General features: G+C 35.9%; 1 protein-coding gene across 1 annotated transcript in view; it reads left to right on the top strand.

Moving 5' to 3' along the window:
* Positions 1-3,744: 3,744 nt before the first annotated feature.
* Positions 3,745-13,719, top strand: part of xgb (x globin) — a 39,201-nt gene continuing 29,226 nt past the window's right edge. The window contains exon 1 of the mRNA XM_088648492.1: positions 3,745-4,936. Within this exon, the coding sequence (XP_088504618.1) occupies positions 4,773-4,936 (164 nt within the window). The 5' untranslated portion in view covers positions 3,745-4,772. The remainder of the gene's footprint in view (positions 4,937-13,719) is intronic.

Raw genomic sequence — 13,719 nt, 5'->3', positions numbered from 1 at the left:
GCATAGCATCCAACAGAGCTTTACAGTTATACCAGTCACTTAAAATTGACATCTACAATAAGCCATTCATTACTTAATGGAACTATTTTACATCTACAGGCACACTGAAAATGACACACTGTCAGTGTGAGTATTGAGGAAAACATAGAAAAGGCTAGGTATTAAAACTGAGTGCACGTGTGACAATGCGGCAATCCTGGAATTACTACAAAATACTTAGAATGGAACTATAGGAAGGGGAACTATTTATTCCACAAGTACCATTTTATAAGAGATGTACTATATTTTCAAAAAGACACTCTCCTTTATTCAATATTTATTGTATACATTTTCTCCCTATATGTCAGTTTGCCAGAGTGATACCTTATATAATTCCATAAGTAAGCATGAACAATTAATAACTCCTGTGTTTAGAAAACCTGCAGTACTATTATTAAAACTATTATTAATATTAAATTTGCTGGGGAGTGATTTAACTAAAAACTGGTAGGTACAGTAAAGCATTTAACTACATTAGCAAAATAAATGAGACTTCAGTGAATTGGAGTCCATACAGAAAAAAATCAGCTTTGTTCTGGACTTTGGTTGCTACTTACATTAGTGGAAAGAATATATTTAGGCTTCAGATATCCACAAACTTTCTGCAGAACAATAAAAATGCCTTCAATACAGTACTAAGTGCTGCAAAAGAAAACAAGTATTGTTGTAACATGCCTATGTGTGAACTGTACTGCTTTAAGAAGACAATTACTTCTATTACCTAACAATAGCATTTTGTGTTATTGCATTTTTAATTTAGTAATAACATTATGGGTGGTAAAAGTTGAATCAGTTGAATGGTGCAGCCTAAACAACCTAGTTCTATTTAGTTTAATTCTAAAATGTCAGTAAAACAAAAAAACTTGTGACAGACTTTAGACGAGGCAAAGGAGCACTGTCATCACTGTACATGGTCAGGCTGTAGAGGTGGTGGGGAGGTTCCCAGGTACTGTACCACCTCCAACACATCCACCATGGTCAAGAAATCTCACAAGAGGCTGTTCTTTCTGAGAGAGGAGAAGAAGTGTGGTGTATCACAGGAAGCAATGACCTGTTTTACAGACCTGTCATTGAGAGTGTTTTGACCTTCTCCATCACTGTGTGGTATTGCAACACTTCATCCCAGGAAAAGAAGCAGTTTGAGAGAGCAGTGTAGGAAACCACCATCCCTCTGTGGAGTCACTCTACTTCTCTAGACTGAAACCCAAAGTTGTAAAGTTCCTCATTGACCATTCCCACTCTGCCCAGCAGCCATATCACTTAAACGTACAACTCAAAACTGGCAACCCACTGAAGCTCAGCAGATGCGAGCCTGGTCAGTACCTGGATGGGAGACCTCCTGGGAAAAACTAAGGTTGCTGCTGGAAGTTAGTAGGACCAGCAGAGGGCGCTCACCTTGCAGAATATGTGGGTCCTAATGCGCCAGTATAGTGACAGGGACACTTTACTGTAAAAACGCACCATCCTACAGATGTAAAACCGAGGTCCTGACTCTATGTGGTCATTAAAAGGCCCAGGATGTTTCACAAAAAGAGGGGTGTTACCCCGGCGTCCTGGCCAAACTTCCCATTGACCTTTACCAATCTTGGCCTCCTAATAATCCCCATTTATGAACTGGGTTCATCACTCTGTTCCCCACTGTTAGCTGATGTGTGGTGAGCGTGCTGGTGCTCTTTGGCTGGCATCTCATCATCCAGGTGGGGCTGCACATTGGTGGTGGGGGAGGGGAGTGCCCGTTACCTGTAAAGCGCTTTGAGTGGAGTGTCCAGAAAGCACTATATAAGCGTAAGCAATTATTATTATTATTGATAGTTATTGCCCAACCTCTGTTTACTGTCCTTCCTTCTGGTAAGTGGCTAAGGTCTGTCAAAACAAGGACTGTTAGGTTTTTTTAACAGCACCTACCTAGAGACTGAGAGATACATAAACTCTGCACTTTAATTCTGATATTTTTGCAGGTTCATTGTTATTATATCAGGACTCACTTCTATTTATTTATATTGTATGTCTTTAATTGTCTGAGTTCACCAAACCAAATTCTCTGCAATTAGTTGTTGTGACAATAAAGTGTTGTACTTGAACTTGATAGTTAAGACAGGAATAGGCTTGAAAATAAATTAGACATTTCATATACAGTACATATGAAAACAGTTCAATATTTTCAGTGTTTATAATCTACAGCAACAATATATTGGAAATAAATCCCCCACTTCAATACACATTAGTTTTATAATGATTCAGTTTCTTCACAAGCCACGAGTGACTCCCTCTGGCGGACAAATTTTGCATATTTTCCTGATTTTACTTCAATAGTTCTTTGTTCGTTTCCAATATATTATCTACCTACCAATGGGTAGTCTAAAAACTACGAACCACCTTCTAAGGATTGAATTTTAGCATCGTATTTTATAAACCTTTTACGTTGACAAAGTAAAGCAGAATAGCAGGAATTTTTTGAGGAATTTCTAAACCTATAGTTTCTGACAAAATAACTTTGAATTCCGATTCTCAGGACTGTAATTTAATTCATCCAATTTTAGAAAAAAAAACTTGCTTTTCATTTAACATGTAGCTGAGAATCCACTGAATGTATCTGCATCGATGTTTCAAGAAGAGTGCTAAGATGTATAAATATAATAACTACTAACTTTCTTTATTCCATAAGAATATTTGAACTGGTGGATATTCTAAGTGGTTTAACCAAGGTTAAAAAATAGCTGTTTTAACCGATTTGCGTTAGATAGTTGGTTATTATTTTTACAGCACTGAAGAACTGCAAAATTGCCGGGAACCAAACATATCTGGCTTTCAGTACAAATTAAAAAGGCACAGTCTTCGCAGAGTTTGACCTTTATTTCAATCTCATCTACATTGTGGCTGTTGGGAGTGGCCCTAGGAAACTGTCCAAGATCATTCTGAGGAGCCTGGGGTTGCAGCTCAGAAAGTCTGTACAGTATGTTCATACGAAGGTAATTTGCCACAATATAGTATTTCGACACTGTAAAGCGCACTATTCACCCAGACTTTAGTTATGCGTCCGTGCATAGAATATTTACTGTATGCAAAGAATGTGGTAGAAGTGTTAACTCATGTCCCTCAGATGAGCATTGAACGTTAATGCATTTTCTTAAAAATAAATCACTGTGATTGGCACCACGTCGACAGCTCAAATAGCTGACAATACCAACGAATGCACAAAACAGTTTATACAAATATTCACAACTGTTTTTCACACAATAAAATTGATTGGATTTGGAATTTTAATACATATTGTCTTTTACAGATAGAACGATGGGGCGGAATAAAAATGTTACTGACATTGAACAAAAAAAAACCGTTTTAGTAACGTCTTAAAACTCAGAAACATAGGTTACATGATAAAATACCGTAACTCACTTCTGGGTGATTGATGTGAGAAGCATTATTGTGCGCGGTTCAAATTTCACAGCAGTCCTGCCCTATGAAATGCTGTTTTACTATCCAAATATAAATCCATGTGATATAATCAAATCAATTATTAAGGAATGGCTAACACATTGAGAGGATTCTGTGTTGATTTGAATAATAACCGAACACATTACCTAGCTAGAGCGATGAATTTCTGCCTTGCAAGCATTATCTGTCATTCCTTCGCGGATGATGGCTGACGTTTCACAGTTGTGAAGGCTCTGAACGAAACAGCTCAACTAGGAATTCACAGATGTAACCCTGTCGCTGAAAATAGGCAGTACGCTTTTCATGGGGCGTCCCTGTTACTAGCAAATACACCAGTGCTAAAGTTGAAATTACTAAAGAAGGCAGATCTGAGAATGAGGAGTGATAAAAAGCTGGACAATAATCTCATCAAAAACTGAAAGCTGAAGCGGTTTACTTCGATTTTTTTTCCTTTCAATTGAAAAGAAATGATTCCCTTTTAAAGAAGAGAGAACAGAACCGCTCGTGAGCAATTTCTGTTGATTAAAGGAAAAATAACTGCGGTTTATTGTGTATTAATACCAAGGATCACCAAGGACAAATATTAAAGTAAAATAGCATTTACGCTTAACGTTACCACCGAAAAAGATGCACTTCCGTGGCTGATATCTTCTATAAATCGCTGGCTGAATGCATTCGGAAATTATTTGCACGGTGACCTTTGTGTTTTGTAAAAAACCTTTGATCAGCGATAACTTGTTTAAGGGGATTTTCCTTCGTCGTACCAGAGGTTGTTACCAATGAAAGATTTATTTTAAAGTTCCGTGCTAACAGGACTCTAGTTATGCAGTAGTGTGTACTGTAAGTCTACTTTGATGGTGAACCTTAGCGCTTCTGTTGAAGAAGTACAGATCATTAGATATCGGATTAACCGTTATTTTCAAGTTTCTCATATATTCTCATCTATTTTCTCAACTATTTCAATTCAATAGTTTATCATTTCATTTTGTATTGCTTAAAATAAAATTATTTCCATATTTATACATTTTTTAGATGCCTTTCACGAGAAAATGTATTTTCACCACTCCCACTATGAATCTCTATTAATAGCCTGTCAGTTTTGAATTTGTGCGCTTATCGCAACATTCTTATTGTAAAGAATATAGTGTACGGTCGAGCGTAATGTGCATAAAAGTTATATGTCTAACAGTACGTGACATCCCGGTGCCTAAATGATAACATTTGACTACTAATTGTCAAGGCCAAGATAAATATTATTTTTTTTATGGTTATCGAGTTTTGCATAAACCGTAGAAAGGATGGGCTGCGCAATATCTGGACTGGGTCTGGCACCAAAGCAGATAGATGCTACAGAAGAGGAAGCTCTTCCACACTTAAGTGATCATCACATCGAACAGATCAAAGACTCCTGGAAAGTGATACAAGAAGATATCGCCAAAGTTGGGATAATAATGTTTGTCAGGTACGTGGTTATTGCCTTTTCAATCCGGTTACTCACTTTCTGCCACAGAGTCACGTTTTATCTTACCACCTGCAAGTGTGGGTTGTTTAGAGAGCACTTAAAGCACATCCACGAATCTCGGCTACAAATTTATACAAATATGTAAACTGGTTTATAACAATAGTTTCAGCAAATAAATGTCGCTTGCAGCACGAAGCACAGGCTTCGTGTTTCGACCCTGATTAATATTAAAACCAAGGACTATTTGGGAAAATGAACCCAAACTGCTCAACTGTACCAACAATGAACTGTACAGTATATTCAGCTGCAGTATGTTGCGAGACACGGTAGTTAGCTACAGTATATATAAAATATATAGTTTCTTTAACCTTGGAATCAAGGATTTACAACAATTTACTACACGTACAGTATAGTAAATTTACCTCTTAACCTTTTTTCTTCTCTATACTGTATATCAGTGGGATTCAAGACTATTGTTTGCAAACCAGCAAAACGCTGTGCAGCCAGTAATGTACCTGCAGTTAGCGACTTGGAAATAGTACAGGTTTTTCGTTGTGTAAACGTCCCCGCAGTTTAAAAAACAGGATGCAGTAAAAACACCTGCTGAGTATTCACGTACACAGCTCAGGGTGTCGCTGGATGTCTCTACATTTATCAATTGATTATTAACTATAATCACTATGAATAACAACACCTGGGGCAAATGGGTTACGTATAATATCGCTGGGTGATCAAAATCTAACCTACTGTTGATATAAATTGCATAATTCAATATTAAATATGGTGGTAGGTAGAATAAGGGTAACCTGCTAGGAAGGGCTTTGTGAAATAAATATAGTGTTCAGGTTTCCTGTGAAATGTTGACTTATTACAAAAACTGGATTATTGGCTACAATTGGCATGTCTACAACATATTAGACAAGGACTTAAGAGTACATTCATGTACTCCCTTCAGGCACCCTGATTTCAAGACTGTGATGTGTACATTTTCTACTGTAATGCCAGACCAATAATTCTGTCATTTTGTTTTGCAATGTGTCTTCAATCATCCGTTAGAGCAGTGGTTCCCAATCCTGGTCCTGGTGGATTTTGTTCCAGCTGAGCCTTCAGTTACACAATGAAACCTTTCATTGACTTGATAATAATAAGATTAATTACAGCTGTTTGTTCCTAACTCTTAAACATGCTGTAGCACTAACTGTTGTACTTTGTAAGTGGAAAAAAAAACATACTTGTGACTAGAAAGAAAAATGCACATATTCAACTGAAGCAACTACTTACAGTAGATCAAGTAGAGCTTCAAGTATCTAATTTAAGGTGGGGTGAAATGAAAACCAGCAGGTGCGTGGATCATCTAGACCAGGATTGCCAACCACTGAACTTGAAATTGTACCCCAAACCTAAGTACATGTTGCCATAAGGAAGTACTGCATATATTGGAGATACCCACAAGCTCAGATATTTAGTTGTAATTTCCTTTTAAACCACTAGGAAAATACTTAATTTTTACTAAGCCGTTTAAGATTGGGCATGTTTTTTTTAATTCAATTAGAAGTGATGGAGGTATTTCATTTTACCTCAAGCATTCACAAAGGTTTAGGGGTTTCTTGCACATTCATTCATTATTTAATGACCTGGTCCCTAGCAGTTGTTCAAATTAAGGTTAAGTAGTTTTGATCCTAAGACAAAACTACCATAAAGTGATTTTACTATCAGTGTCAACCCAAAAGCTTAGGTAAAACTGAAGTTAATAAAAGAACAGGTTAGTAATGGACTTTGACTGCTGATTTACACCACTCCATGCTATTAGAATTTGGTGTCACACTGACTCCAAGATTGATTACACTAGCGCTCCCAGTATGGAGAGACTCGTTTTCTCATTCCTGTGATTCACCAGTACACGTTCCTCATGACAGGCCTATTATATTGGTAAAAATTGATAACAACATACACATACATCACCTTCAACCTTCCTTATCCCACTCTGTCTGTCTGTGCTAACCCAGCTATTCTGTGCACCTTGTTTCAAACGATACATAACCCAGCTATTCTGTGCATAAAATACTAAGGATAAATCACTGGCTTTTGAAAAACTGTAAACATAAAGGCCTTTTCTTTATTTGAGTTCTGAGTAAGTGCTCTCAGCTGTAGTGAGATTCACAGTACATTTTCAGTGCAACCTTTTTACATGTGAAATTCTCACTTGATGTGTGAGGATACAGGGAGAAAGCTGTTAGATAGCCCCAAAACACACAGCAGCTGCGCCTCCCCTCAACACATTACAGTACATTTACATTATATAATATATTAAACAGTACTATTAAGACGATACTGGACACCACTTCTGTGTTTTTGCTTTTTTTAAGGGAAGAAGAATTTCAATTTTTTTTATCATATGCCAAGGATATATATGGTTTTCCACACCTCCAAAATTCACCACAGAAACTGAAGTACAATATTTCTTTACTGAAGACAGGTATTCTTCATACATTGTCTGGTAAATTGAACAATCCATTCGGAAAAATAATGTTAAGTTACATTCACATTTGATTTAATTTAATGAATTTATAGGATTTCTGCTCGATTCACTTCAAACAAACTGTATGTTTTGGAACACTGTCCACTAAGAAGCAATAAAATTGGTCACACACAAAAATGGGATGATGAGGAAAATATTCCCATGCTCAATGATACTACAGACACCAGGGAGACGTGCTGGTGATTTTATGGGAATGCACTAAATACTCTCTAGTGGATACCAGTGGTATTTTTGCCCTCTGGCAAGTTTATCCACAAGAACAACTTTGCCATGTCCTTATTTATATGTGTGCCACATTTCACTACTCCACTCACTGTTTTTCGTGATACAATTGTTAGAGATGGCCGACTGGCATTATACTGTAAGTGTCCTGTACAGTATATGAAAAGAAATGTTTTTGTACTTGTGTGTAATTCGTTATCTTCCTTTTTATGTGCTCTTGTGTTAGTATTCTGATCGATTCTGAGTTATTAGTGGTTATGCTGTCATTTGTCTTTGTAATTTTTGCAGCCTCAGGGTCTAGTGGAGTATTTCTTTCAGTTAATGCAAAGAACACTTAGTGGAGGAACACATCTGTTTAAAGCATGCTTGGAAGAGTAATGCTTTACAATTGATTGTGTGTATCTAACCCAGAAAGACATTTATTGAAGTAATTTTTGTGGTGTATGTAATGTGACATAATGACAACTATTCTAAGCCAAAATACCAAAAACCGTTATCACATATAATATGATTTGAATTATCTAAGTGGATGAAGATATAAAATAATCCAGCACTAATGGTAAATCAAAAGGCTATACAGTAGAGACAAAACTGTAACTCAAACTTTCACCCTTAATTAGGCCTTCAATACCAGCTGGTCAGCTTATACAAATATATGTGTTTCATACTCTTTTTGCAGTCATTAGTGACACAGCTCTGGCTTCTCTTTAAGCTGATACAAGTAAAGCAAGAAGACTTTTATGCCTTGTTCCACCTTTGATTGTTCTTGAACTCCTAATACTGTAAATCATTAATACACTACAAAGACTACATTACAAACATATTTTGACCCAGTGGTTAAGATACACGTCACTAGGCTGCAAACTGTGCCATTTCTTCAGAATGGCTTAAACATGCAAGCAATATCTCACACTATTTCAATGTAGTTGTAACACTGAAACCTTTTGATCCCTGGATTTTCAAAAATGATAATAATAATAATAATAATAATAATAATAATTGGTTACACTCAAAGCGCGTTGCAGATAATGGGGACTCCCCTCCACCACCACCAATGTGCAGCATCTACCTGGATGATGCAACCGCAGCCATATGAGCTAATGAGACCCTTAGAATGTTGAAGTCCACAACAATTATTTTTCTTGGCTAAAGTTGGAATTATAATACAGTAAATGTAAAGGCAGTTTTGTCATACAAATTCTGAAAAGCCCTCACCAAAACAAAAAAAAGAGACTATTTGCAATGCTGCAGGCTTCAATGGTATTTAGAAAAAGATTTGTCCTGATTTGTATAACCACTGATGTAAACCCTCAAAAGTGATTTAGTTTAAATGTAATTAGGACAAAAGGTCTGGGCCAGTTAACGTACAAACCCAGCTGTCTGTGTGCGATACTTTTCAACCAGTAGAATTGATTGTTGCTCAGTTGCCAGAAGGCTGCTATATACAGTAGCTATTAGAGAAGGCAGGAAATCGTTCACTGTCCAGTCAGAGAGGATTATATCAGTGGTAATTTGATTTGATGAGGCAGATTTATGGCAAAATAACCCCTCTGCTGAATAAAACATGAATTTCTATCATAACAGCAGTCTCCCAAATACAGCAAACAAACAAATTGTCAACTCTGAAACATTAAGCTCTAGGACCCAAATTCTGCCAATGGGTGTTGGAAAAACTAGATCATTCAAAAGCCACATAAACAAGATAAGAGAATTATATCTTTCCTTTACTGTTTTGACAGCAAAAAGAGAAAAAATGTTAGCAGCAAGTAATTTAGTAATTTAATGAGCTAGTACTTATACTGAGTTGTGCCAGGGCAGATTGTCATTATTGTAGACGAATAAGCATTCTTTTTCATATTATAGTAAATTAATCTTTACAGTTTCTTTTTAACTAATGTTTCTATGATTTCCTGAATTTGTCCTTGGTTTGTTATATTATTTTAGCATCCTTTATATAAAGAATATATATTTGTGATTCCGATAAAATATTGCACACAATACAGTATATCCTCTTTTTAAAAGATAAGAAAATTTGCCTTGTAGCTCCTTTAAATCTTAGAGGCTTGCTGGTAAAAAAAACAACTGTCCACATGACCCAAACAGACAGGTCATGTTTTCAACATTTCAACATTTACCACCACATTGTTTACACCTGTTTTTAATCCTGAGAGACATTGCAGAGCATCTCAGAATTCTTTTTGAATGCTAATTTATATCACAGAGGACACTTTGACCTTTAATTACAGGTATTAGTGGTATTTATTTATTTCCTTTTTACAAAGAAAAAAAAATTGACCCCATGAACTAAAAAATGTTTTTCTTTTTGCAGGATATAGTGAATATTCACTGTAGGTAACATTTTTTTTGCACCACAGATTAGTACAGATAATACAATAAAAAAATCAATAGTAAAACAAATCGGTCACCAACCATCAATCCAAAATACAACTTGACAGTTTTTAAAATTTTTAAATTTCAGTATTCTGAGTAACAAATCAGCAGCCATCTCCAATTTAAAGGCAGAAGAAAGCGGTATAGCTTGATATTTTAAAGTAACAAGTAAAGGTTTATTCCATGCATCTTTTCAGCATGGAATAAACCTTTACTTATTCCTTTGCAGCCTCCGCATGCTGACACAGCTACCTACTTGAACTACTTTGATATTTTAACTACATTAGCCATTATTAACCCCATGCCCCATCTATTGTACAATATGCCCATCAATTGCTCAAGCTGAATATATTTTAATTATTCCTGTACTGTATACTATATGTATTTATGTTCCCACTATGGCACTTACAGCTATTACTTAAACACCAGATAAAAAAAAATATTCTGGGATACTGAACATATATTAATATAATTAATAGTAGCTGTATGGTCCTACATGAACCATTTCAGAAAAGCTTTCTATATTATAGCTTTTGTTTATTTCTCTATATTAGATATTAAACACACTGTTAAGTTTCCTCTATCATCAAAAGGGAAGGATGTGCTAACCACCTTCCATACAGCTTGGGTAAAGCTACATTTTAGTAGTTAAAACTCATGAGGCTACAAGCTAAAATAAATGGAATTAAAGAATATCTACAGGAAATTAGATGCATTTCGACTATACGTTGAAAACACACCTCCTTGCTTCGATTTGTACAATCAAACTGTACAAACAGAACTTGATGTACCACTAGTGTCCTTTTAGAACCAGGGATGGTGTTTGGTATCTACTGTATACAGGGATGCTACTGGAAATTATACAGAAATACTACAATAAACACTATTGTGTAAACTGTCATTAAACAAAAGGGAATATCTTAAACAATTGAGTTCAATGTTGTACCGATTCAAATGAGGATTGTGAAAAGATCAATGGGCATACAGTATATACTTAATAAATTTGCATTTACTGTGACATTTTCTGAAAAATAACACCATAGAGTTAATATCTTTGATCAATAAGAGCCCAAGAGATTAGTTGACACTAGGGGACAAGGTTTTTAATCTCGAAAAAAGATTAATCGAATTATAATACCTTTTGATATGAAACCATTAGAAGCTGTGTCAATTGATTGATGGGGCAATATCTTAGTCTACAAAGTGTGATGTATAAAAAAATTCCAGCTTTTCTAACAAGTAGCTGTGAGACAGACGTTGATGGAAACAGCTATCTCTATAATATTTTATTGAGCCATTGTTGTACTGTGACAAATTAATTAAATTATGACAGTTTTTTAAAAATAATTTCAGAAGCATAAATGGAGACATAAATACCTCATAATTATTTTTTTCTGACAGGTGATTTGTTCAGAATAGAGGAAAAGAAGCTGTATCTTCACTCTGTAATTAGAAAGCTAAATGTTCTAAGCAGTTAATCAGAAAGCACTTACAGTAAGGCAATCTGTGTAAAGCAGTATTTTACTATAAATATGCCTAAGAAGGAGTTCCTTTTCCTTCCCTTCATCTTACTGTATCTAAAGCTGAGTTAGGAGAAGAAAAAAAAGTACCATACTAGTGGGCTCCTGGGTGGCTCAACAAGTGAAGGTGCTCATTGTAGAGTGAATGTTTGCTCTAATCTCCAGATGTTGTCAGTTTGACCGTGGGCTATATGATTAGCTGGCTGGAAGTGATATTCCTCAGGTAGTGGTAAACATTGTCAAGCCCTGCCAAGGTTGGATATGATTGACACACCTAGGCTATGCCTGGCTTGTCATGTAGCAGCAACTCCTGGGGTTTTGCTACAGAGCCTTTGCGTACAGTACATACAAAGCTGTCATTGAGAAACACTCGACTCCTCAAGTCTGTTTCCTTCTGTTAGACACTGCAGAGCTCATGGGGTAGTAGTTAACAAGTGGGTATCCCAAAAGAAAGAATGTACAGATCCACATTTTACCAATTCAATTTGGGATTTAAGAGTGAGTTCATTATAAATTGGTGATTCTAATTTGAGTTGTTGCACTTTAAAACATCAAAAAATCATGGCACTCTCTACCAAAGTAATTTATTCGTATATTATTTCAGTTCCTTCTTGAAGTAGATATTGTATCAAATATAAAAGATTAATTTTTGGAAATCTTAGGTCTAACCATACTGGAAGGAAATATACAATTTCCATAAGGCTTTAGTCAGATTTAAACAGAACAGACAGTTAGCATATTAAGGGCCATTTTAAATCAAAACTCGGAACCACCTGTCAATCCTAAATAACTGACTCAGTGCTTGATTGGACATTTAAATTGGGTAGAAAATAAAAAATAACCTTGTGCCAAAATGACTGCCACATATAAATGTGACTGTAGTTTGCACCTAGTAGGAGAATAGGTAACGGGTTTATTCCATGCTGAAAAGAAAAGAAAGGAAACACAACATTTTGGCTGTGGAGCCTTCTTCAGGTTTGCACCTAGTAGTTGGTAAATCTTAGTTTAATCCCATCCTAAATGCATCCCACAAGGAGAAAATTATTAATTGTGCTGCTACAGTTTAATCCCCTCAAAGCACAAGAACGTCTGGTGCTCAGCTAAGATCTGGAGTTTCTCAGTTTTGAAAAGTAAACATTTCATTTTGTTTCAAGCCAAAATATCCAATCTTTAAATAAACATCTACCTTAAATAAAGTCCTTGGGTCCTCTCCACTGTTCCAGTGTTCCTGAATTGCAACCTTTTATAAATCTTTAGTCTTCACTTATGAAATCAGAATATGCTACTTCCACATTTAGTTGGCCTAGAAAAGCATAATTACTTAAATAATGGAGAAAGTTCAATGTAGTTGTTTACTACACCCATTTATTCATGTTATGGCACAGTGGAATGCATTTTTGTGATCATAAGTGCTCTTGCAGTCTGTCTGTGCTTTGGCTCATGGTCATCATCCTGCACATATACTGTAAATATACTGTATTATAGATTTGTGATACTCTCCATTTTGTATTTTCTTATTTTATTTCTGTATTATTTCCACCAAACTGTAAACTCCTGTTCTGCATTAAGTTACTAAACTTTGTACATTACACTTTTTTTTAGTATAAATAATTTTCATAGTATTATAAAGCCCTTCATACTCTGTAGGCTGAACTGAATAAAATCTGTTTTCTACCTGCTTTATCCTATACAGGGTCATGCATGAGTCAGAGTCTATCTTGGCAAGCAATGGGTGCAAGCCAGGCTACAGAGAGCAGACATACACACACAAAGAGAGACATGTATACTCCCACATTTAAGGCCAGTTTTCCCAGAAGGCAATTAACCTACTGGACTAGTACTGTATGTCTTTGGATCATGGGAGGAAACTGGAACACCCAGAGGAAACCCTCACAAACACATGGAGAACATACAAACTCCATGCAGACAGCACCTAAGGTTGAAACCACAATGCTAACCAATGTGTCAACACAGCGCCCCGACATCAGATTTATTTAGTTTAACTACATTTAAATTACTTATGTATGCAGTTACTGTACTTAACAGAATGCAACATTGTTACTGTACATAACAGTTGAAAGCATTTCTGGAACTATATCTACACAAAGCCA

The sequence above is a fragment of the Lepisosteus platostomus genome, chromosome 10, assembly GCF_059453375.1.
Source record: "Lepisosteus platostomus isolate fLepPlt1 chromosome 10, fLepPlt1.hap1, whole genome shotgun sequence".
Lineage (NCBI taxonomy): Eukaryota > Metazoa > Chordata > Actinopteri > Semionotiformes > Lepisosteidae > Lepisosteus > Lepisosteus platostomus.
The sequence above is the reverse complement of the archived record's forward strand: the minus strand, read 5'-3'. Positions and strand labels throughout refer to the sequence as shown.